We start from the raw sequence: 27,811 nt of genomic DNA, 5'->3' as shown, positions 1-27,811 counted from the left end.
TTGTAACTTTGTCATGCAGTGGGATTTTAAAATTACTTGACATTTGAGTTTGGTGCATCAACAAGACGTGGCAAGTGCAAGACCCACGTCCCTACAATACCTCAAAAGTCGAGGTCACTCTTGCAGGTTTATTGGTTATTGGGTTGTATGCTAAATTTATGCATTAATAGTGTGGTTAATCGTGTTCAGGCTATAAATTTGTCATGGACAGCGGGATTTTAAAATAAAATGGAGCGTGCTCCGTACGTAAATGCATAATGTCGTGTGCAGAGGATTTTTAAGATAAAATGGCACATTATGGCATGCTGTATATATGCACATACAGTGTAGCTGGTTGTGTCTGGGCTGTAACTTTACCATGAAGGGAGGGGTTTTAAAACTCATTCAGTGCATAAGAAAGACGTGTCGGGTGCAAGACCCATGTCTTTACCTCTTATTACATCACTCCTCCACACTTGATGTAAATCATCATGTGGCTTGCATATCCTTGCAGTTTAATAGTTTAATATATCTCTTCCTGAACATGGGCATATCAGTACATTGTTATTGTACAATCCATTGAACTGGCTGGCACTTTCGGAGACATTCGTTATTTACTGTAGCAGCTCTTGTTATATATTTGAAACTAAAAAGACGTATCCTCGAACTAGACTTTAGATGTTCGTGAATATGGGCCTATTCGTAGTTTTTCTTTTGTTTAAAAGTCAGGTCAAATAAGCTGTGTGTCTTCACTAATAACAAGAGATGTTTGTCAAACATTATGGCCCCCAGAGCGCCATGTTGTCAGGAATATTTGGACAATTGAATGAAATATGCATGGGCCAAAATGACAGCTGATTTGTCATTGACAACCAATGCCTTTGTGGCAATTTTAAGATTATGACCATTCAAAGTGTAAGAACAGAAGGTACAGTTTTTGATGAATATTTATGCGAAAAACTACAGAAACAAGCTCAGTAGCAAAAAGTTTAAACATAAACCCGGTTTAATGGCACTGTGTGAACGCAAAAGACATAGAACATAAAAAACACAAAAAAAAACAAAAAATTTAATAACCAATATGAGGCGTGACCTTCACCTTTGACCTCAAAATCAAAAGGGGTCATCTACTGGTCACCAACCCCACCTAAATGTCAAGTTTGAGGACCATGGGAGCAGGCAATCTCTAGTTATCACACAGACAAGCTTTTTGTTTATATGGTCACTGTGACCTTTGACATTTGACATGATGACCCCTTAAATCAATAGGGGTCATCTACTGGTCCGGCCCAACCTCCAAGTCAAGTTTGAATGTTGAGTTATCACTGTGACCTTTCCCCATTCAAAATCACTGTGACCTTGACCTTTGAACCCTAAAATCAATAGGGGTCATCTACTGGTTAGGCCCAGCCAGCTGTGATGACCATAGGTCCAGGCATTCTTGAGTTATCACTTGGACAAGCTTCGACAACCTTTTAGCGGTAAAGGTCAGTGACCTTGACATTTGATCAATGATCCCTAAAATCAATAGGGGTCATCTGCTGGTCAGGCCCAACCTTCATGTCAAGTTTGAGGACCATAGTTCCAGGAATTGTTGAGTTATCACTCAGACAAGCTTTGGTCTACCGACAGATGGACGGAAATGTTCAAAGCAATACATGCCCTCTTCTTCGAAGGGCGGCATAAAAAGATATCTAGAAAAGTCAACTATGAGGGCCTGGAAAATTTGTATCAGACATGAGTGAAATGCATCTTACCCATGACAATCTCTCGGTATAACTTTAAGACAAGTAAAAATTGTCTTCAACCTCGATCTTTAAGTGATTCTATTCTTGACCTCAAGATCAATCTATGCTTGTACATAATTACTTGACTGTATAGATCATACAATTCATCAGCAAATTATAAATTTCAGGTTATCTTTTTGGTTTAGTTAAAGCTAGCCCAAAATGCCAATATTTATCCACCAAGAGCAGTCACAGACAGCCATATCCACCGCTGAATTATAAACAGTAGCAACTTCACCTTACGACAAAGGATAACATTAAAAATTAACAAAGGGCAATTACTGAAAAAACTGCACCCGCAGTTATGGTATATAAGCATTGCACTTCTAAATGAGATACATCTGTATATAAAGTTTGAAGTCAAAACCTCAAAGACTTTTCAAGCTATGCTGCTCTTGACCAGAAATAAGTATGAACATTAACAAAGTGCAATAACTAAAATAGACTTGCAACCAGAGTTATGGTACCTATGCACTCCACTTCTCCTCAATGAGATCAATCTGTATATGAAGTTTGAAGTCAAGTTATGCTGTGGACAAAAAAAACCTGTGAACTTTAAAAAAAGGGCAATTTTAAAAAAAATATTGCACCCAGAGTTATGGTTTCTGTGCATTGCACTTCTCCTAAATACGACATACATGTATATGAAGTTTGAAGTCAATACCTCAAAGACTTTGTAAGTTATGCTCCATACAAGATTTCCACACACGCACATGCAAACGCACACACACACACGCCTACCATTTCTATATCCCCTTCACCTTTCCGAGGGGGATAGTAATTACTACTAGTATTAGCCAATCAAATTTTAATGTTCAAACTGGCCAAAATATGCCTTGTGGAAAAATTATCTAAATCTTATACAATCAGCATTGGACTGTTTCCGTCACTGAGCCAGCGTTTGCACAGCATCCATATAATGTGAATAGATGGACGGACTGTCACGGACATATGGACAGATGGAAAACAGTAACCCTTGTCTGGTGAAAAGGGAGACCAATACACACAAGCACTGCATGTGTGATTCCTGCGTCCATTTTTTGAAACCTCTTAAATCTCCAATAACAAGATTAAGCTAAGCTCACTATTTTTGATTTGGTACAATATGTGTGTAATATTTACGTTCTTCAGTGTTAGAACCTATTAAAATGGGGATGATTCATGTATATGATAATCACGATTAACTAATTTTTATTTGGTAAAATAAAGACTATGTTGGAAATTTGGCTTACTGAAATAAACTACCTAAGCTCGTTATACTAATGAACTCTTAAGAAATAGAGGCCAAGTCATCAAAATACCACAACTAGGCATTTGACAATAAAGGAAAAAGAAGAAACACTTTCTCAGGAAAATAAATAATTTACTGGTTTAATGTTAGTTTCAATTTTATTTCATACAAAACTGTAAGTTACTACATGCTAAAAAACTTCACAGAACCAAATATCAGCTGTCTGCAAATTTTTCTGTTATTTTTGTCTTTGAGGTAAACTATTTCTGTTCCTTCTATATTGTCTGGAAGCTTGTTGTCTAAAAGCTTTCTCTGTTATTTCCATGTCGTCTGAGAGGTTTTCTGTTATTTCTGATTCATATGAGAGCTTTAAGTAAGTAAGCTTTGTGAACATATAAATAAGTGAAGAACTGGTAAGTAAACTATAAATCTTTTATACATGTAAATTAGAAATTTTTCATGAAGCAGAGCACGACAGATAACACTTAAGGAAATCAAGATATGCATTGCTCGATGCAGACAACTTAGAGAACGCAGATTAGTTTTTTTTATAAGAAATGGTGAACGAGTGTATTCTCAAATGATTCAACTTCAATTTTAAATCACATCAATCACATTTTCTTCCATTTGAATCTGCACTCGCACAGATTGACCAATTAGACAACTTTAGACAACTTTTTTTATTTTTGGTCTCAGAATCAGCTCAATTTGTCATCAATGCCTTCAATTTGGTCAAATGAGATAGCTCACAATACAACAGATCTCAATTGTTTGGAAAACTGCCCAAAATTCCATTTTTTTTGAAAGCATTCGTTAGTAACGCTTTTAGCCATAAAACACCCATTTTTGAACATAAATATTAAAAACTGCGACCTTTTGACATTTACTTTAAATCACTGGTTTCCAGACATTTACACAAAAGTTTGCTCATTTCAAAACAAAACATAAAAAGGTTGTCTAACCAGTCCATCTGTGAGAGTGTAGCTTTAACACATATTGAACTCAATAACGATGAAAACAAATGCTGAACAAAGAATTCAAATAACGTTAGCTAGATGAAAAGTGAACTTGACATGCCAATATGCATGTACCAATGTCTTAGCAGTTTAATTGCATACATACAATCCACCTTCAAGTCATATTTGATGAGTTTTCATTTCATCGTAAGAGATCCTGCATAAAATTTGCACAAGATGAGATCTTTGCAGGCTCAGATACTCTAAGATAATCTCCGAGCATATTTGCGATTCCGAGGCTTTTAGCCAGCTTTTGTATATTTTCATCCTTATGAATTAGTGTTCCCATGGCGATGAATAATCTAAATGCTGCTTCAGGATCTGGCTTGGATTTCAAACACTCTGATGCTGCTTGTAAAGTCTTCTTTTTTCCTTCCAAATCCAGCGAGCCAAACAAAGCAACAGAGAAATTCAGAATTAATGTCCCAAGGCCGATATGAACATTCTTGTTCTTAGAATCTTTAATAACGATCGCGGAGTTGACTATCTTCTCGCGGTTGTCCATGCACAGTTTAAACCCCTGGGGCTGCGCAAACATGTTACAGACGACCTTGAGACTGAGGACCTGGTTGGGCACGCTGTTTTCGGGTGTCCAGAACTTCATCATGGCAGCGAGAATGTCATCTTTCACGCAAAAGGCCACGTTCACCTCCTGCGTCTTGATGGTGATTCGTAGAACATCCAGGGCCGGAAATACACAGTCTGAAGATATATCAACTCATTTAAATATATGTATTATTTACACATATCTATTACAGGCATGTCAAAATGAACTTGGGCAACACCATTAACATTTTCGTCCTACAGCTTTTGGCCAAGAGAAATGGAAGTGAGCAAGTGAAAAAAACAAAACGGAGAAGGCAAAGACCAAACAACTTTATCCTTTATAAGTGATTTAAAGTGATAATTCTGAATAATGATAACAGAATTCACTACTCTATGTGTCTAGGTTAAAGAAAATACCCCCTAAAATATTCATTTGATATGTATACCCTTTTAAGTTTTCCAAAGTTGTCACTGACATAAAGTTATGTTTTTTTGCATTGCTATATGTAACATTGCTTCAATAGAAAGCATTGATAGGCATTTGTTATTTATTTCTTGAGTAAAAATATTAAAGAATATTAAAATATTCCAATTTTTTTTGCATTTTCTGCAAAATAGGCAGAGTAAAACATTTGAATATCTTAAATGGTTAATGAGTAATGCCAAAGTCAAGGTTTTTCAGGTCAGCTGATCCTGCCGAAGTAATGTCAACAAACAACTTCATCACATCATATCATTACGGTGAAGTAATATCAACAAACAACTTTATCACATCGAAAACACCAACATGGGCTTAAAGGGTATAGTCTTACTGTTAGGCCAGAGTAGAAGAGCCCGTAGAGTATTGAGGTTGTCCTCTGAGGGAAGGTCACGGTGAAGCAGCCCCTCAAGACCTTCAATGAGTTTGTCATCAACCTTCAACCCAGCCTCAACTGTCCCGTTGAACTCCCGCAGTTTCCCTGTCATATCAGGGTTGAGATCATATTAGATATGCAAATTTATATGTGTAGTACTTGTATTTAATGCATATATGTATATAAAATGTATTTATGTATATTATTGATTGGTGATGGTAGTGCCGAGATTGTTTATATTTTCCTTAATATTATCAATATTTTAAATTAAAAGTCTTCTCTTTGGGTGGTTTGCCTAAAACCCTCAATTCCCTCATAGGAATGACCACAGTGAACAGATTACATTCTGTCTACCCTTAAAAGTTGAAAACTTTACTGGATACATATCAAGAGTGTTTTGGGATAACCATCCCCAGATTTCTCACCCATAATCTGAGCAGGGTTGGCAGCATCAAATGTGAGCGTTGTTTCTTTAGGGAAAAACTCATTTCTCTTAGACAGGTTGGGGTTGACAGTACCTGTTGTATAAGCTCCTGAAATATATAATAAGAGATATAACATGTCATTTCAAAGTTTGAATATTTTCATGTTTTTTTTTTTATTTTATTTTTTTATTGTTTTTTTTTTTATTTCAATTAAACTTAAAAAAGCAATTCAGATATAGTTGGAAAGAATTATCTTGTACATATCCACTTTTATTTATGTCATTATTTGATTGTTTTGCTTCTTAATACAGAATAGTGATTTTTCCTTTCTTTTCTTCAATGTCTTTTTTTAAACTAGTGTTTAAAAAAAAAAGTATCGTAAATGCCTCAGAGTCATTGTTGGTGTTTTATAACATATTTCAATAACATTGTCCACAAAAATTTCTTGAGCTTAAAGGACATTTTGTCTGATGTCTTATGTGATAAATAACATAGGTATGGATTATGTCATACCAGGCATAAAAAAGTTATATTTTGTTTCTTTTATAATGTTAAACATGTGTGACGTTGGCTATGGCTGATTAGGATTGAACAAGGATAAGTGCTTCAAGAATTTAAGCAGTAATTTGTTTTGGAATTATTTTTACTGCCTGTGCCTTGCAAATTTGGAAAAATAATCCACTTTGGGAAAAATACAAAATCAGGCCAAAACAGCTTAAACAATGGCAAATATACCAGTACATGTTTTAACTTTTTTATGCATACATTATGTTGTAAAAGAGTAAGTCTTGTCAAGAGTTGGTTTATTTTTCAAGAATTTTTCATTGCTTTCTTATTCCTTCAAGTAATTGGCATTTCACATTTTTATTTGGAAAAAATGGACATTTTTTCACAAGGGGAAACAGCCTTTAGAAGGCAGTAAATTGCACCAAAAAAATCACAGTAAAGTCTAGGTAAACATGCTTGTTTGATGAATATGGAGTCAAAATTTATTCAATCACAATAAATCAAATTGCTTGCATTCGAAAATAATTTCTATTATTTTACATTTTAGGTGTTATTATGATTATAGAAAGAGCAGTGAAAATTGCATGTAAAGGATGTTAAACAAGACACAGTGACTATCCAATTAATTCATTGTTCTGGTGGAAAAATTTGATTATTGATATGCGAGACAATTATGTCTGGCATAAGACAATTATGTTTAGCTTCACACAATTACACTGTATAATCTGGCATAGTTTGCATTAACTCAAGACAAAATAAATATTCACCAGCAATGTCCTGTTGTCAAACATATTTCGTGTGCACTAAAATAATTAAACAGCAGGCTCCAATTTCTCGAAACTTCTTAAGTCCCTTATAACAGGATTAAGCTAATCTCACTATTTTTGGTGTTCTATAAAATCAAATGTGTTATCTTTACTTCTTATGGAATTTTTAGGAATAATCTGTATGATTATCAGAATAAACCATTTCTCATTTATCAAAATCCATTTTCAGTATGTATTTTTGCTAACTGAAATAAGCGACTTAAGCTTAAAAAGTTTTGAGAAATTGGGGCCAGTTCATGTGTATTCATGGTTCTTCAATTTCTCTTGGCCACAGATATGATGACAGATCAAAAATCACTATTCTGAGAATCTTCTTAACTTTTAGTGTGAGGGCAGGGTTCATACAATCAGACTGGCAAAAAAAAATCAAGGAGTTTTCAGGAGATTTCAAGGACCTATAATTGACTTTCAAAGACAATATTATAAAACTATGAGAATAATACATATTTTCAAAGACTGTAATTATTAGCAAACTACCTAAATAATACATATTTGTGACACAGTAACCTGTTATTTAATTGTCCTTTAGAGGGACTGTACACCAGATTGGCACCAAAAATAGTTTTTTTTTGTAAAGAATCTCAGAACAATTATTTAATAACAATTTTTACTCTTTGATATCATAATTTTAAAAATAAGAGCCGTCGTAAGACAGCGCGCTCGACTACGCCAAGGGCCATAACTTGTATTTAGGCTTAAAATGGAGTTATGTTTCTTGTTGTAAGATGGTCGTTAATAATTTAGAATTTTATTAAGTGCATTTAATGAACGGTATAGAAGTTTTTTTTATTAAAATCCCAACTTGCCCTTAACTTTTACTTGCCTAAAACTTTAACCTAAGTCAATCGGGGGCCATAACTTGTATTAAGGATATGGAGTTATGTAACCTCATTGGGTGATGGTCCTGAACAATTGTGTGAAGTATTAAGTCAATTGAATGAAGGGTATAGAAGTTATTAAACAATATCCCAACCTGCCCTAAAACTTTAACCTAAGTTCCATAGTCAATCAGGGGCCATAATTTGTATAAAAGATAATATGGAGTTATCTAACCTCATCATGTGATGGTCCTGAACAACTGTGTGAAGTATTAAGTCAATTGAATGTAGGGTATTGGACTTATAAGTGAAAATCCCAACTTGCCCTAAAACTTTAACCGGACGCCGACACCGGGGCGAGTAGTATAGCCCACCTTTTCTTCGAATAGTCGTGCTAAAAATACCAAAATGCAAAAAAAAAATATAGTCGGAGAACAGGTTTGAACCAGTGTCGCCAAAATTGCAGTCCAGTGTTGTACCCACTGTGCTACGAAGGCTTACGCTAAGTCTTTGAAATATTTAAGCTATATATCTAACTTGGTAATATTACGTGATAACATCGACTAGCCAATCACGCATAAGAATGAATTCTACTAGGTAAACATACATAGTAATCTTTTTTAATGAAAAAATACGAAAAACACTGCAAAAAATAAATTTTTCAATGCATTGTACACATACTAAGTTTTTGTCAGTTTTTGACAATTTTCTTTTTTCCCCCCGCTATTTCATCATACGGTGTATAGCCCCTTTAAGGTTTTCAATTATTTGTCTAATTTTCTGAGAGAATATCTAGCAAAGCTTTTATTCTCTTACGACCTCTTTCTATTTCAGTTTAAATGGAATTGTAAACATATATTGGGTATAACTGGTGCCGTGGTGATACTGGTAGGCAGATTTCTCTTGTGTTTTTCCAACTTTGTGCTTTTGTAAAGATGGTCCTTTATTTCTACAGACACTTCATTTAAGGCAGAACAAGGACATTTAAAGATTGATTTATATAAATACAAGCACTATTCAAGCAGATTTCAAGGCAAAACAAAATTTATTTTAAAGACTTGCTTGCAAAATCAGCCAGGAGCCTAAAATTCAAGTACTTTTCAATCTGTGCAAACCATGGTGAGAATCAAGCCCAAAGCTCGGCCAAGAGGCTACGACCCTTGTTTCAATGGTTTCCAAAGCCATGTATGTCCATTTCAAGGTACTTCTGACAATTTTTGATGCAAATTTCCAACAAAAAACTTCACAAATGCACAATCGTCTGATATCAAGAGCTTTCAATCACGATTTCAAGATAAATCTTGAATTCAAACATCCTTGTTTCCATAATAAAAGCAGTTTGAAAGCAAATTCCCTCATGAAACTCGTTTATGATTACTTCCTATTGTCATTTTCCTACCAATTGCTCTTTGACGAGTAAAAGTAAATAACGATGCACAATGCCGAAAAATGTGTTTAATGAAACATTGCCATGGAAACAAGACAAGTCAGTTGTTTGATTTTAACCTCCAGCAATGATTTAGCAGAATCAATGGACAAGTTCAGTTTGATCGATCTGAGAGCTCAAAACTTTTCAACTTGAAACAGAACTTGGACAAATTTTGATCAAAGACTTCTGAGGTTTTTTTAAATATTAAACAGCACATGGACACATAAAAATAAGCATTTTATTTTTCTGATTTGTTACTCTTTGATTTATAAAAGCAATAATTTTCCTCGAAAACACTAAAGCTGCACTCTCACAGATTGTCAGTTTGACACTTTTTGAATTACTTGTCTCAGAATCGGCTTATTTGGGTATCTGAGTGCCTTCAATACTGCCATATTAGATAATTCACAAAATATCAGATCTCAATTGTTTGGTAAACTGCTGAAAATTTCACTTTTCTTAAAGTTTAAGTTACGCTTTTAACCATAAAACATTAATTTTTTAATATAAATATAAAGCAGCGATCTGATCTTTTGTCAGCAGTCTTATATCACTGGTTTCTAGACATTAACACAAATATTGGCTCATAAAAGACAATTAAAAAAAATAATTAGTCAAACCAATCAATTTGTGGGAGTGCAGCTTTTAAAATGTGCACTTAACTGTCTGTTTAATTTCATGTACCAGTTTATTAAGGGGCATAACATTTTGACTATTTTGTCAGACTGATTAGACTCCAGGCCCCGATTTCTCGAAACTTCTTAAGTTCCTTATAACAGGATTAAGCTTAGCTTACTATATTTGGTGTTCAATAAAATGCAAAGTATTAAATTCTTTAAGAGCTTTAATACTTTAGATAGGAATTATCATTGTTATTGATGTTATTGAATATATATAATATATATATTTTTTTTAAATCACTTATTTTCCTTTTAACTTGACTATGAACATTTTAAGATATCGACTTAAGTTAAGAAATAACTAAAGATGTTTTATGAATATTGGTCCAGCTTAACTCCTGCCTACTGTTACCGGTAACTGTGTACAATCAGGTTTTATGTGAATATCTTCAAGGTTATTTTTGTAGCCAGGTTGTACGATGATGAATACAACAACAACAATGCCATTACAAGACCTCGTGTTTTTTTTTAAAGTTGAAAGAAATATATATGGCAGTGTTGACTGGCTTTTTAATCACTAGAATTTTAGTCATGTGAATTTCAAAGTGACACTCTTATTCAAAATCAATACATACACATGTATAACAAACATAATTTTAAATTGTGTGATTAACCTTTAACTATTCTTATATTGAAACTGTATTTAATAGCTGAATACGCAAAAAACTTAAATGATTGGTGAGTGCTAAAAGATTTACTGTGATTCACTTTCGTTTAATAAGGTAGAAATACCCTGTTTTCAGCACCTTTCTTTCAAATTAAACTTTTTTGAGTCCTTCATATAAACCATTGATTAAGACATTTATTGATGCTTTTGGCTATATCAAAACAATTGTATGAATGGTTGTAAATCTTATTTGGGAGTAAGAGTGCATCTTCAATATAGCAAGAAAGGCATCTAACTTCATTTTAGAAGCCAGACATCTCTTTAGCTTCAAGGCTTTCTTCTTAATTTGGTCTCCACTATAGTTATTGCGCAAAATTTACATGTTTTCTTTCAATGCGTAACATATTTGGTCTTTGTCAATTTTGATTATGCTCAAAATTTGTCAAACTAAATTAATTGTATATGTTAAAGCTGCACTCTCACAGATTGAACGTTTTGACAACTTTTTTTATTTTTTGTCTTGGAACGAGCCAATTTTTGCGAACATCCATGGAAATGAGTTATATAAGACTGCTGACAAAAAATTAGATCGCATATTTTTATGTTTAAGTTCAAAAAATGATGTTTTATGCATTTTTCTTAAACAGTTAGTAACGGTTAAAGGCATAAAACATTAATTTTCGATCAGAAATATGAAAATCTGCGATCTGATCTTTTGTCAGCAATCTTATATCAGTGGTTTGCAGATTTTTACGTGAAAATTTGCTCATTCCAAGAGAAAAATTAAAAGTTAACAGTAAATCTGTGAGGTTGCAGCTTTAATTCAAAATAAATGATATTTAACCAAAGGCATTCAACTCTTGAAAGTGAATTAGTAGTAAATTCATGCAACTCAGCATATCCACAAATAGACAATACCACTGCAACCCTATAGCAACACTTGTCTCTTGATTTTTGTTAAGTAAGCCTAAAGGAATAAAAGAAACAGACATTTTTGCCAGTGTGATTCAATTTACTTAACATTTTAGAACTTTGTTAAAGTTAAGGAAGTTGTTAATTTCATCGTCGTTTAAATATTTATTTGCTCTCAAAGTTTATTGGATACACTTGTGATCAGCAGCATTTCTAACAAGATTATAGACTGTTTAAGTCGTACTTGTTTTATTTAAATATATTAGCACATCGTCAAATAGCTTACAGAGCTAGACACCAGATGGTCCCGAAATCAGCAAATACCGTATTTCCTCAAAACAAGCCAAGAACTTATTATACAAGTGCAAGTTGTATAGTGTCAATCAGGAGGGGTGTAGTTGAAGTTATTGATTTGTACAATGTTGTCAAGGACAATTAATTAAAAAGTTGAAATTTCACTGTTTCTGTTCCTTATTCGAGTTTGAATAAGGAATAGGGAACTAGTTCCTTATTCCTTATTCGACTTAGTGTGCGTTATAAAGAAATTGAAACTCTCCATCCTTTTAAATAAGTAAATGCATTTATTCAAGTTGTTTAAAAAGATTAATTTTTGATATTTCTTCAAAAAATTAGCAAAAATTTTAAAGCACTATGTGTAAAAAAATACCTTAAAAGGGACTAGACACCAGATGACCCCAAAATCCGCAAATACCGTATTTCCTCAAAACAAGCCAAGAATTGTCAATACCAGCTAGTATGAGGCTGATAATACACCACTTAACATGATTAAAAGAATATCATGTCACTGTCTCAGCTGAGTTTACCTGATTAAAATTAGCACTTAATGACTTCTTCGTTTATAGTGTGTATATTTAGCATATGAAAGGCACATAATTTGTAGAGATACAATACCAAAATTATTTTCTATTTTACTTGTATTTATGTGGTAAACAAACGCAGTTAAATTCAAATTGGAAAAATAAGCAAAAACTGAGAAAGTTTCATGTGTAGTAAGCGATGTGATACACCAGTAAGTAAGATTCAATGTGTTGAACAAAATGATTTCAATTTTATGTTAGTTTTTGACATTTTTTTTCTTGTAAGTGTATCATCAGGTGTCAAGCCCGTTTACAAAAACACAACAACCCACATGCTAAAACTCAGAAACCTCATACTAACCAACAAATACATCACCACCTCCTCCACCTCCAGTTCCAGTCTGTTCGCCATTGTAGGATGGAACATATCTCCCCCCGCCTGTGAATGGGTCTGCCCCGCCTCCCCCACCTCCAGCACTTGGGGCAGAACTACCCCCAGGGATATACCTCCCGCCTCCTGTGAATGGATCGGCCCCTTCAGTTGACGTGGAGCTACTGGAGCCAGGAACATATCGGTTCCCACCTAGAAGAAATAGAAAATATTACAGTTAAAATTATTACAGTCATTATAAATGTCATGTTTGGTAGCCCTATATAATGATAGGCACCATTTGAAAGCAGTCTGTGAATAGAGAAAAAAATAGGTTAATGTTAAGACCAAAAGAATTAAATAATAAAAAAATATAATTCTCAATAAAAATCATTACAAATGGAGATTTCAAATGGTGTTTCATTTTAAAAAAGTTTCCTTTTATTTTATTGTCGAAAATACATTTACTAACAAATCCCTTTTTTACCAGTTTGATCAAACAGTTACAGAACGGTACCATTTTAACTTCAGTTGCTCCTAAAATGCAGCATTGATCTTATCATTACTAGAAAAACGCTCGTCTCCCCCATTGTGTGGTCATAGGTGATAAAAAATCAACAATGGACACTTTTGCACTGGTGACAAACAGACATAGGAGTCATCTACTAGTCATGACCAACCTGTATCATGAGTATTAAGTTCCAGGCCCTAATTTCTCGAAACTTCTTAAGCTTAACAGGTTTAAGAAGCTTATTTCAATTAGCTAAAATACATACTTAAAAGCGATTTTCATCAATGAAAAATTGTTTATTGTGATTATCATAATGATATTTCCTATATTACGTCTAAAAACTCTTAAAGAAGTAAATATAATGCACATTATAGATACACACAAAATAGTGAGCTTAGCTTAATCCTGTTATAAGGGACTCTAGAAGTTTCGAGAAAGAGGGGCCTGGGTCTTAGCAAAAACAAGATGTCTCCCCAATTCATTAAAGGGAGACATAATGCATGAAAGCAATATGGTTCTAAGTGAAATCAAAGAAAGAAGCACTATAAACCATTCTGGTTTCACTCCCTTAAAACTAAAATAATACTTTTTACTAACAAATACTTCCCTTCTCAAAAAAGTGTATGAAATGCAAAAATTAAATGCGCATTTAATCTGCATTAAACGCAGCAGTATTGGCGCTGTATTTTAAGCATATTTTTTCTTACTGAGTGAATTAAAAACTAGAAAATAGTGCACATTTTATGGATGAAGCGCATTTACTCTGAACTAAAAGCGTATTAATGCACTTAAGAGCATTTTTTCTGTGTTAAAAGTGCATTTTTTTCTGCATTTTAAGTGCTTTTTTCTTTGTTAAAAGCATTATTTTTTCTTCATTTCAAGCGCATTTAAAAAAAACAAAAACGTTTTGAAAAAGGGTTGGGTACCAACCAGTGAAAGGATCTGCGTAACTAGCTCCAGAGCCCTGGGTCAAAGTAGCCCCTTTAGTGTTTTCAGTGATGAAGTTTGCCACTTGGTCAAGGAAGGCCTGGCTGAGGTTGTTTTTCTCTATGAACATCTGGGCCGCAAACCATGGATCCTCAGTTAGGTTGTATGGCAGCTTTAGCGGTGGTTTCCCCTCCTCAATATCCACGCTGAACACATAGTCATACTCCTGTAGATAGACAAATAGTTCCAAGCGTTACAAACAAATTTTACTGCAGTAAAAGCACCAATTTCCCCATCCTCAATATCCACCCAAACACACATAGTCATCCTCCTGTAGATAGATAAATAAGTCCAAGCGTTACAAACAACTTTTACTGCAGTTAAAGCTGCACTCTCACAGATTAATCGTTTTGACAATTTTTTGTATTTTTGTGTTTTAATGAGCCAATTTTGCCTAAATGTCTGGTAACCAGCGATATGAAACTGCTGACAAAAAAGCAGATTGCAGTGTTCATATTCAAAAATTGTTTTATGGCTAAAACTGTTGTTGTTTTTTAAATTATCGACAGTTTACGGAATTATAATCTGTTTCATTGTGAGTAATTGAATATTACTGATTTGATGTATTGATGCCAAAATCAGCCAATTCTGAGACAAATAATCTAAAAAGTGTCAAAAACTGACATTCTGTGAAAGTGCACTGCTTTAAAGCAGCAATTTCCCTATCCTCAATATCCACACTAAACACATACTCCTGTGAACAAATACATATACAAGAGCAACACAAGCGATGCAACTGTTTGTCTTTTGTTTTCCCAGACTATAAAGGGGCATAACTTGGCTACCTGATAACAGTGGGGGATCCGTGGACTAGTGGCAAACCACTTGACTGTCAACCCAGGGGTCACAGGTTCGATTCCCAACAACACTACAAACATACAAATTGTCTTCCAGAAGAGACATTAAATGGGGGTCCTGTGTGACAGTGAAAAACACTGCTGCATGTTAAAAGGGGGGGGGGGGCCTGTGAGGCAGTGCGATACACTGGTGCATGTTAAAGAACTAGGGTAGCTCTAACAAGGGTTAAATTCTGTCTGTGCAAACTATGCTCCAAATACCTAAAATGACTAACAATCATATTGGAGCACTCGCCAAATAGGTTTTGCCCAAGTGCGATTATAATAAGCTTACAAACAACAGGTAACATAAAAGTCGGAGTTATGAGTTTATGAAACAGGTTTGTGCAATGTCATTGGCCTAAAAAATTTATCTGTGTTAAGGGGAATGGTCTGAGACTAGACACCATATTCTCCCACCTCAGATAAGTAGATCCAATAATTTAACCGTGCTAGAAATTCTTATCTTGCCCACGGGCGAAGATAAAATGCCCGTATGGAACTCCTTTTTTATGGTCATCACATTGTAATTACCTCCCTTGTTAAAGACTGTCGTCTGTAGCATCATGGAAACCCTGTCTTGTGGCAATATTTAGAACGCTAAATAATTATTAAATGTCACCATAAAACAATTTTCACGCACCTTTCAAGAAATAATGCTTCACTCTCCTTAGAACTATTTGAATACCGGTTCGACCATTCACATAATCAAAATCACTGCGCGCATATCCATGACAACCACGAATTATCGCATATCCATACGCAATTATTTTCACTAAGCACAATAGTTTCAGCAAAAAAACATTTTTACTTAGGGCTATTCCAGTAAAACATATGTCCCACCCCAGGAAGGCACTTTCAAAATGGACCATCCCCCTTCAGAAGTTTTTTTTGATGAGAAAAGAACCCCCTTTAGAATATTTTCTGAGCAAATTCGGACCCCCTTGAGAAGTTTATTTTTTTATACGTCTATATGCAAAGATTATTTGCAATTACTCTTTTGTAACTCTTTGATCAGGTGAGCTATATAGGACCTTATAGCTCACCCTAGTTTCTATGCCAATCATCACCCTGAGATTTTCAAATCTTTGCTCGAATAGGTTTCATATAAGATCACATCTGCACCCAATAAGTTAATTATTATAACTAGGTCAACAGACATGGCGCGCGCCAAATGAACTTCGAGCAGCCAATGGGCACGCTGTATACGGCCTTGTTCGATGATTGGCTTAGAAACTAGGGTGAACTATAAGTCGGTTACAGCTCATGTAATGGAAAATAACAAAACTTATTACTGGGCTTCGCTTGTAATAAATTTTGTTATTTTCCATTAATAAATTTGGTTATTTTCCATTATATGGACTATAACCTACACACCACGGTTCTCTTGTTTCTTCATATGTTGCTATAAGTGCATATTAAGCCACATGAGGCTGCTTGTTTGTTCCCTTGAATCGGTGTATATTTCTTGAATAAAATTATTTGTTTTGGCCTTAACCTAACAATTGTTTCTTTTATATTCCTATCCAAGTATGGAAATAATTTTGTTATATTTAGCTCAAGGAACTGAAAATTTATATTGAATTAACACATGAACATGACCGACGGAAGATGTGATGTTCTTCCAGCATTTCCAGCTCATTTGTTGGACTAGAATGCTCGCAGGCCAAATGTGGATAACAGACACCTAATGATCCCAAAAGCTCACCATAAGCTAAAGTAATACCTATAAGTTTCATAGAACCATTCAAACATTAAACTATCAAGTGACAATCACTGCAATGTAGAGATGCCATTAAATGTACAAAGATACATTAATACGGATCTATTCTATAAAGATTCACCACACCAGTTTATTACCTTTGATTCTCCAATTGGGAACACTTATAATTGAACGATCCCCAAAGTGCAACATAATGAAGTCAAAATGCCATTATTTGGGGACTATACTATAGCCACCACTATTCTATGTTTACCATTGATTGGGGATCGCTAAGTACAAGCTACTCCTGCAGCTGTAATATATCATTTTCACAATTCAATAGCAGTATTTACGGAACATTTTTTTCAAAGTTCACAAAAAAAGAGAGTGAATTCTCATCATTTAATACATGGGTGAAAAAGTTTGAAACTGAAAAGCCCGAAATAGCCATGGGAAACCGCATGGATGAAAAACAAAATCATGTATTAATGCAACAAAGTCCACAAGTACAAAAAAAATCGGCAGCACTTCCACATAGGACAGAGCCAAATTTGATTTATATAATACTGTTGCATGACTTTTAAATAGGAGTTGGACAAGACAGAAATAGAAAAGGCTTGGTCTAGTATTTCTGACTCATAATTGGCTAGTGCCCGTGTTCAGAAATACCACCTTTTCCCAGTTAGATAGACAATAAAACTCTGTTACCTGTTATCCCAGTCTTCTGATTAGATCATGCAAATTCTGATGTTCGCTTTATTGTTTAAATCCTAAGCATATATGCCTCTACAAATTCACTAGACATATACATTATTGACAGTCCGCAAGACACCATTCTCCGTTTCTGGTTAAAAAATTCTCTGTTATTCAGTCATTCTATAGTTATTTATAGCAACTTCCGAAACTTTGAAAAATCATTAAAAAATGACGGAAAAACTAAACAGATTGTGTTGACAGAACTTTTCCTATATAGATCTATATGTTGGAAAAAAGATGTGGACAGAAGATCGGAACTGACCGAGAATGTACGATTTACGATAACCGCAAGAACGGTGGATAACGGCAAGAAACTTTCACCCATGTAATTATATACAACCTAAAAATAACTTGTGGTCGAAATGTTAAGGGGACGAAACATTCGGATTTATAACATTTACGCAATACGTACAAATTATGATTTCTAATAAAATTCTAGACAACTGTTGTCAATTTGGTATACTTACCACGAAACGTATCCACACATGCGGCGCAACTATTGGTTTCTAGCCAATTTTGTAGGTTGGTCTTCGACCACGACTTTACAAATTCTGGCGCCTCCGCCATCTTGTTGTCAAGGGACGCAACTTCTTCTGATTTCCGGTACCGCGGAACCGACTCGTAATATCGCGAAAATTTGTATCCAAACCAATTCGGTACACGACGTTCGGTAAAATATGTTATATGGATTAAAAAAAACCGGTATTTCACCATCGGGCAGTGAATATAAATGAGCAGATACGGTCAGAAGCAAAAAGAAAATGACGCCCCCCTATAGAAGGGAAATTGGACTTATCACCACCCCCTACAGTAGCAAATTAAGAAAAAGACCTACCCCCTACAGAATTTCTTTATTTTGCCGTCCTGGGGTGGGACATATGTTTAACTGGAATAGCCCTTAGTTTTGTTTAACTTAGGTGGGAGAAAGAGCATCTACCATAGCCGCTCGTGTAAGATAGGTTCATCCCAACCCTCACGCAGGATGATGTGCGGAAACTCGGTAAACCTCGTTTCCGCAAAACACCTTATGCTCGGGTCGGAATGAACCTATCTTACACTCTCGGCCATTGAAGATACTTATATAATTCATTTGCAAGAAAAAAAGAAAATTTAAAAAACTTGCATAAAATTGACATCGTTGTGTACAACGCATTGAATCTTTCTGATGTATCATAAAGCTTATGCAACATGGTTCTTTTGCAGTTTTCTTGCATTTTTCCAATTTGAGATTTACAGGGGTTGTCTATCACGTAAATCCCAGTAAATTTAAAAATAGCGTCGGTATATTTATATGTACTCATAAACAGATATGATTTAAACCATGAAATCATTATGCGCTATTTATAAAGGAAACACAGATGAAACAGCAACATGATTGTTGCATTTATTATTTTATTATTACCAATGCGGTCTCGATCAAATCGAGATTGCTATTTTCATGCTCTCGATGTATTTTGTACTTCTGAAGAATCTCTTTAATGAAATACACAAATCATTAAAAGTTCATGTTTTTTTTAGATATTGATAAAAATTTAATTTAACATTTCCAGTGGCTAGGAAATTAAACTATATCGAATATCAGACTAAATATTGCCTGAAATATCAGGTTTATAAGGAATGATACAGGCATTTTCTAGGCATTTAATTGGTCAGATATATTGAGTCATTTCAAATGGCAAAAGTCCTTAAATCATTCAGCATTCCAAATTTTGACATGTACTCATTGGGATTGACATTCCCTATACAAATATTTCAGCAATAATTTAAGGTTTAAAAACTTGCAAGTTGCAAAGAAAGAGGTCTGCAGATGATTATTATAGTGACATGTACTTTTTGAGAGGTAAAAGCTAAAACATTCTATTAAAAGTGGCATAATATAAAGAACCAGATAAAACTGTTTCACTTTCAACCATCGATTTAAACCATGTTTTGTTTGTTTATTTGAGTTTATCAAGGTCAGCCCGCATCCATTGGCTGCATAATGGCTTGACCACAAGTGACATGAGATAAAAGTGACAGCAATTCGCAGTCAAATCCAGACATTGGAAGACTTGAAGAAACAGAGTAAGATACAAGAGATCCGGGTGCGATACCCTAGCTCTTTGCGAAGAGATGTCTTGGCTCTTTAACGTGCTTGGTGTAAAGCGGGATACAACTTTCCTGGGTTTAACCAGTACTGAGTACACCACTTTTCCTAGCCCTACCCTTTAAATGCCGAGCACCATGCAAGGGAGCTACTTGTTCCAACTTTTAAATTCTTTCAGTATGACGCGGCCTGGGATGGAACCCACAACCTCCTGCTCTGTAGGCGGACGCCTTAACCACTAGGCCACGGAGACGGTCTGATTTAAACCATTCCCTCACCTTTCCCTCATAAAGCGTCTTGCCGGACGAAGCCGTAGTTCCACCAGATGATCCCACAACATCTCCGACCTTCTTCCACTGCTGGATTCCACTCTCCCATCCATAAAGCTCGACCTTACCCTCTGCATTGCGAACCATCTTAGTCTGACCTTCCTTTGCACCTGGGAAACACAGAAATGCAAAATTAACACTTTTTAACAAACATGCCCAATTTCTTATAATAATATGTTTACTTGTTTAACAATTTGCAACATGTAGAATTCAGATTTTGAACAAGCCCCGCAAACATTTTACAAGTGTACAGCTTAAGGGCTTGTGCTTATTTCGACCACTGGAATATCATATTCAAAAAGGACATCAGTGGCTTATAAAATTAACCAGCTTTCATTGGCTTTCTTGTTTTCATTCATTAAAACCCAATCAATTGATGAATCTATTTTTATATGACCCTTATTAATATCTAGAATACCTACATTTTCAGCCGATGAAATTGCAGATAGGCACTCATTAATTACTAGGCTTAATCATTAAGATCTTCAACTTTCGGGAGTTTTTAAAGGTCTGCCCACTGCCAATACACAGCCAATGAGGTAACTATTCTATGACAGTAAAGATGAACTGAAGTAATATTTTAATGATATAGAAGGGCTCTTTTGCTATGCTCAATCTAATCATTAAAATTTGACTTCATGCATCTATTAAGCAAAATATTACTTGTCTATCAAAGTCGTTTGCTCATTGAGAAGAAAAAAATGTCCTTTTTTAATTTCTACTTTTTTTAATTTCTATTTTTTTTTTTTAATTAAGTCCACAAGTCAGTAGAATTCCAGTCAGTGGTGTTGTTCTACTCTACAGATTTTTGAAGGTCCATCTTTGAGTGACTTTGTTGTGTGGAAAAGATTTAAGATGATTATAAAAGCTTTCCAAGAATCTGTTTTCATTTCTTTGGTCAATGTTTACCAGAGTCATTCAGCCATCATTGATTTACTTTTCTTTTTCTTTTATTTACTGCGAGCTTTAAACAAGCTTTCATTAAAGCTTCTACCCATTTGGCTCATAATAAATCTGAGGAAAAACAGACCAGCTCAATTTCAAAATTCATTAAATTTATAACATGTCGAGGTATCTACTATAGTCTGCAAAAACACAGTAATATTTGTTATGTTCGAAAATAGCAAGGGAGACCAATCATAACGCAGCAGTTTGTTTGTGATGTTGTCATCTGTTGATTCCCCTATTTTCTTTCTTCAGACTAACCTGATTAATGTTTGTAAATACCAAACTATCTTAGGGGATTTTGAATTACAGCTTTTCCAAAAACAACTAAAAAACTTGCTCTTCTCATACGCTACCTGCAAACCAAGTTTCAACACTATCCATTAATGCTAATTTAAGTTATTGGACAGAAACTAATGTTTGAGCCCGACCATCCGCTCACAACATCCTCAGTCTAATAACTCTGTTATCAATGAAAACCTGATTAACAAAAGCCTGAGTAAAAAAATGTTCCCTTATCGTACCAGGTTTGGTGAGTGCCTCTAGTCCTGGTAGCTCCTCGGGTCGTATATCCTGGGGGACCTGGGACTGGGCTATCTGCTCGTCATACGTTTTAAGCTCCTCTGTGGAGGCAAACCTGGCAGGGTCGCAGGTGAACACTCGCAGGATTCCATCACTGTGAATGTATTCAAGATTTGCTACATGTCTTTTTCAACTAATTGCAAGGTCTTCAGCCAAAAAATAAGCTTGATTCTGATTGTACGATTGACTTTTTATTTGCTACAGACAAAAAATATATAATTGCTTATTACTAAGAAAACATTGTATTCATTTTTTTGGTAAGAAAATATGGCATTTGCTAATTTCAAAAACTAGAATATATATTCAGCACCAAATACTGCATTCATTCTTTGTTCCATATGACAATGAAAAATCCCTTTTGGCAGTTTTTGAACATGACTCATTTTTTTTTTTTAAACAACCCTGCTACTGACCCATATTTTTTTGGGCATGTAACCAGAACCAAACCCTGTTATTTTCTTGGCCTTATTAATTGGAGCCAAAACATAAACAAATCTTAAGGGCTATTCCAAACATAAACAAATCTTAAGGACTATTCCATTTAAACATAAAACCCCCGGGGGGGAGGCACTTTTAAAATATACCACCCTCCTACAGAAGCAAATTTACCCTTTCGGGGTCCAAATTAGCTAAATAAGACACCCACCCATATACTTTTTAAATAATTACCTTCCCCCAGTTTTACTGAAATAGCCCTAAATTAAAATATTTTGACTTTTTGTGAAAATCGCTTTTGATTTCCTTTTAAATAAAGGAAATATCTTGGAATTGAGTGCAACTATTTTTTCAGATTAAACAAAGCTCTGTTACATGTATAGAGTGTTGTCAATATACTTATACATGCTATATAAATACAGTGTGAAATTTTTTTAAAGCTAAATTTAATAAAATATGCACAAAATCGTCGACATTGATATGAATTTCATTTTGTGAAGACTTACTCATTTAAAGTAATTGAAAGCATTGTTATGAAGTCAATTAATGTCACACTTTAATAAGTGGCTCTCTATAAGTACTCGATAAGTACCTTCTTTAGTTAACAAAAGAATAAGTCTTCAATCTAAGACCACTTGTCCAGGGTTATCATGTGACTAGTAAATCTCTCAAAAGGTTAAACAGTTATGAATGTTTATATGAAGGATGAATTGGTGTCATGTCAGCTACTTTTAACAACAACCTCATCTTAATGGTCAGATTTACAACTTACCTAGCACCAGACACAATATCTCCGTTAGCCATTACACAGAGGCTCCATATGGACAGGCAAGGATGGTTAATGGTCTGTCGGCATTCCCCGTCCTTCCACACACGCACCGTTCTGTCCTCCCCACTGCTTACAAAATCCTGCCCATTCTGCAACACTGCTAGGCTGTACACGAAGTTCTCATGCCCGTAATACACAGCGATGCATTCTCCCGTTACAAGCCATCGTCGGACAGTGGCATCGTTGGAACAAGACAGGAACTCGCAGCCCTGTGTAACCGCCAAACCTCGAACACAATCATCATGACCTGGATGGATATGCAAATTTGCTGATTAAATGTAAATTTAGCATCAATCCTTAAGTTTTTTGAAGGACACATGTATATCTTTTATGCCATTGTTTCATTTTTTCGGAAAAAGAAACCTCCAAAGAAAGCTTTCTTTCTACTTTTCACACACTATTTTACGACAACAGTGATCTAAAATTATTACACATCATGACATCAGTAAACACTTCATCGCAAGTGCATTTTGGTGAATAGTACAAAAATGTGTTCTATATATAAATTTTTCCATGAATTGATAATTTAAGATATGCACGAAAAAATATTATACATTATGTTTTTCCAGTCTGGATAAAAAAATCCTTAGGGCAAGCTGCATTGCCAATAACTCGAAAATCCTTGTTACTGGATTACACACATACTCTCTGGTCCAGACCGGAAACACATGATAGATATTATTAATCAAACATATAACAGCATCCGTCTGATCAAAGCTAAGGTGCAAACGGGATCCATAACTGGCTATGCAGTGATATGATCTGACAGGCAGAGGCCAATTCAATCCCTGGGAACTGTGCCTTCTATGTAACACAATGAGTGTTAGCAATACACTCTGTAACCCTCTGTGAAAAACAAAGACCTTTAACATTATGATGATATCAGACATATAATCACGATTTACCTGTAATGGTATTCTCACACTTGCCGGCCTTCCACACTTTGATGGTTTTGTCTGCAGATCCCGTCAACATCACGCCTTGCTCGGGCATTATAGCCACCGCCCACACAGCAGACTGGTGACCTGTAACATAAAGGTTATCTCCATTGTTTCGTAATTTAATCAATGCAAAATATGAGAGTAAAAGAAATGAAATAAAGTCCTTGATGAAATAAGTCATTCTTATCAAGTTTATATCTTTAATTACACAAAGTATTGTTGAAGACTCGATTACACATAAGAGAACAATTTCCTCGTAGTATCTATGTGCATTAATTTGATACAATACATTGCTTTCTGAAACCATTAAATGTTTGATGTTTGAATCATATATACTTGACATTTACATAAATGTATTATATTTTTATGTAATTATGTCATATGACCATAGTGTGATACTTAACATACAATAATGATTTAAGATGTTTTATGGATCCTGGCCCTGAAATATATCTAAAAAAAATTGGTAAAAAGATAACATTTGGAAATATACTTATTGGCACTGGGGAGTTACCCAAATAACAGCTATAAAAACAGGAAAAAACTGCTGCAAAAATATTGCAACTCTAACAAGACAGTACCTTCCAGTGTCATGACGCATTTTTGGTGGAGCCAGACCTTAGCGGTTTTATCCCAGGAGCCACTTAGCAGGGTACCAAACTTGCCAGCCGCCATGGAACACACTGAAAACAACACATGAGTGGAAAAAGTCAGCTGATGTTTCTTTTTCTGTGTTTTATGACAACCATCATAATTATGATTGATGCTTGCTATCTAAAAAACAACGTCTGAATTCATGAACATCTCTTGTGGCGTTCCTAAAGGAAGCATACTTGGACCGTTGCTGTTTTTATGCTATGTCAATGATATGAGTATAAGCATAAGTGAAAAATGTAAATTATATGCAGATGATAGTGCTATCCTTTTCTCACACAAAGATCCGTCTGTTATTAGTAATGTACTCGGCAAGGAACTGGAAAACTGTAGTAAGTGGTTAGTTGACAACAAACTGTCTTTGCATCTTGGAAAAACAGAATGTATTTTATTTGGGTCTAAAAGAAAACTAACAAAAGTTGATAGCTTTAATGTAAACTGCAATGGCCATATCATAAAACCTAAACAATCCGTTAAATATCTTGGAAGTATACTGGACAATGATCTCAGTGCTGCATCTATTGTTAACAATATTGTCAGTAAAGTTAATTCTAGGCTAAAATTTTTATATAGACAAAATCGTTTTTTAGATATGAATCTAAGAAGATTGTTATGTAACTCCTTAATACAATGTCATTTTGACTATGCATCGACATCTTGGTACAGTGGTATATCTAAACAATTCAAGAACAGATTACAGGTCACTCAGAACAAAGTTGTCAGATTATTTATGGCTATGATTGTAGAACTTCCCTGAAAGTCTCGGCTTTCAGTGATATTGGATGGCTTAATATAGAAAATAGGATAAAGCAACTACGACTAAACCATGTACATAAAATCTTTAATAGCAAATGCCCATCATACTTACATGAACATTTTACTTTAGTCTCATCCACACATTCTTACAACAGTAGACATAGTGCTGGAAATTTTAAAGTGCCACAGGCTGACAGTTTTATATTAAATACTTTCTTTTATCAAGCAATCCAGGACTGGAACACTGTCTTCCAATAAAGTTAAAAGAATTGAAAAATAAGAATACTTTTAAAAAAGAAGTGAAATCACATCTCATTGTTGGTATGAAATGTGCAGAAATGAAAGATTTCCTTTTTTATTAATTGTTATTCATTTAATCTTGCATATCAGTTCAAAGATTTTTGTCATATTATGCTAAAGTGTCATATGGTTTTAACAGTCGGTTGCAATTATAACTGTAAAAGTTTGATCTCAAACATTTAATCATTCTTTAACTGGTCAAGAGTACATGCATGTTATTTTTGTATAAGAAAACCTAATTTAAACAGCTTACAACTGAGATCTTGGCAAATAATTATATTTGTCATAAGGACCCCATTGGAAATAAGTTGAATAACTTTAATATCCTGTGTTATATATTTGTCACATTGAATTAAATCTTTATTAATGCACGTATGTATCCAAAGCATTCTAATGATGTTGTGCTTTAGTACAGATATCATCACTAATACTTTGTTAATCAGTCTGTGTTATAACTTTATGAGATATTTGGTTTGTTACTATGACATATATATATGCACGAATAAATCTATCTATCTATAAAACTAAATCACAATGCAGTTTTTATTATTTTATATGTATGGTTTATCATGCATAATCGAGGGGAGAATTAAAACTGAGTAACATTAATCACACCTCATTCTAATTTTAAAGAATAAGATATCCGCTTTGGTATGCTAACTACCAGTACATGTATGCACTATCAAGCCAGCAACAAAAATAAATGAGAAGTCTTCACTTACAATGCAAGTGTGGCCAGACATTGGAGTTTTAACATTTCCACCTATTCAATGTTTTGACTAGGTGACCATTTTCAAAATGGCAATAAAATGTACTTTTCAAACAAAACAACTGTTAAACAACTGCAAGGTACAGTTGACTCACCAGTGCCAGAATGTCCTGCCAACTGGAAGATATGTTGTGGCGAGTCCAGTGTAAAGGCCAGGATGGTGTTATCATTGCTGCCCGTAAAGATGAGGCCATGGGGATATTTATCATCAGGAGGCATACAACAGACACTGCTTACGAAGTTCTTGTGTCCACTCATAAAGTGACCCTCACGATAGCCTTTACCATCCCTATAAAAACATAAAAATTAGGATTTTTTTGATTTTTCGCAACTTAAACATGTATTGTGAATCCATTTTTTTAAATAAGGAAATTCCACAAAAATGTCATCCCTTGGTGCTTGGCAACATTTAAAATTTACTTCCATTCTCGATTTTCTCAAGATAAATATTCGAGTAAATAAATTAACAGTAACCCCAGCATGCTTATTGAACTTTGACCAGTCATTCTGAGCAGAAGTAACTAAAGTGCAAAAGCATGCTGTTGTTGATTCGCTTATTTACTGAACAGTGCACAAGGCTGTTATGATAAGTTTTCATCACTGATTTACATAATCTTTTTCTATTAAATAAAATTCATTTGATTGTAAAACAACTTATTTAACAAAGTAATACCTAAAGGTTTATTTCAGTAATATACTGCACATGCTGTCGGTAAGTCAATTCCATGCTAGATTTTAGTCACCTATTGTGCAAATGCTGATATTGAGGAGTAGACATTGAGTATTTTTGGATGTTCTGGACCTAAACAACGCCCTCAATACTTTCTAAAATTTACAGAGGACCATGTTTAAATCAACCTGCAATGTCTGACTTGTTTTTGCATACACTGTTATAAATGTATTGCGATGAAAAACTCACAATTTTAGGCAAGACTTCAATAACATGTGTTTTTGTTAACATGGCTTGACACTATTGAATGTAATTTCTTTTGTTTGAAATAGGGCAATTAGCAATTATGCATGATTGGGCTATTTCTCCAGCTTGTCTAAGGGCTTCGAACCTTTCCCCTTCAGGGTGCTGTGCAAACACAGCACCCTGGTGTACTGTGGGCACATGTTCATATTTAAGCATTATTACAAAACAAGTGATGCAAATGAATAAAAATTAATGAATCATTGTACATATTAATGAGTCATTTCGAAAAAAGAAATAAAAATCTTGGCTGCCACTTAATAAGTATGTGGAATTGTCAAAACTCGACTGTATATCAAAAATTGACCGTCCCTCTATAATGGAATATGAAAACCAGTGTAGGGTGGGGAACTTTTTGTAAGCGTCATTGCTTACAGGAAGTGAAACAGGAAAACACAAGAAAGACATACTCCTCTTCAACCCAAACTCGAGCAGTGGCATCTCTTGACCCAGAAACAACAGCATTTTCAGGAATAATAGCCGGAGTCACTGCTCTGACATCTTTAGAATGACCAAATATTTGACAGCGAAGTTGATATGGTGCGGCCATTTTTCTGGAATGCAGTAAATGCCGGTCGCGAATACGATTGAATAAAAATATTTATATGGTAGTT

The 27,811-nt window shown here is 34.6% G+C and overlaps 1 protein-coding gene across 1 annotated transcript; it reads right to left on the bottom strand.

The window, feature by feature from the left end:
- Nucleotides 1-3,136: 3,136 nt before the first annotated feature.
- On the bottom strand, nucleotides 3,137-27,783 carry LOC128214775 (phospholipase A-2-activating protein-like). The gene is made up of 12 exons (XM_052921413.1): nucleotides 27,608-27,783; nucleotides 26,320-26,513; nucleotides 24,327-24,428; nucleotides 23,710-23,829; nucleotides 22,748-23,051; nucleotides 21,483-21,634; nucleotides 19,963-20,123; nucleotides 14,248-14,470; nucleotides 12,798-13,019; nucleotides 5,839-5,946; nucleotides 5,372-5,518; nucleotides 3,137-4,715 (listed from the first exon to the last, which is right to left on the bottom strand). Exons 1-12 carry the CDS (start codon nucleotides 27,745-27,747, stop codon nucleotides 4,156-4,158), a joined length of 2,433 nt encoding a protein of 810 aa, XP_052777373.1. The 5' UTR covers nucleotides 27,748-27,783; the 3' UTR covers nucleotides 3,137-4,155.
- Nucleotides 27,784-27,811: the final 28 nt, after the last annotated feature.

This window comes from Mya arenaria, chromosome 13 (assembly GCF_026914265.1).
Source record: "Mya arenaria isolate MELC-2E11 chromosome 13, ASM2691426v1".
NCBI classification, from domain to species: domain Eukaryota; kingdom Metazoa; phylum Mollusca; class Bivalvia; order Myida; family Myidae; genus Mya; species Mya arenaria.
Note: the sequence above shows the minus strand (reverse complement) of the source record. Positions and strands in the feature narration are given on the sequence as shown.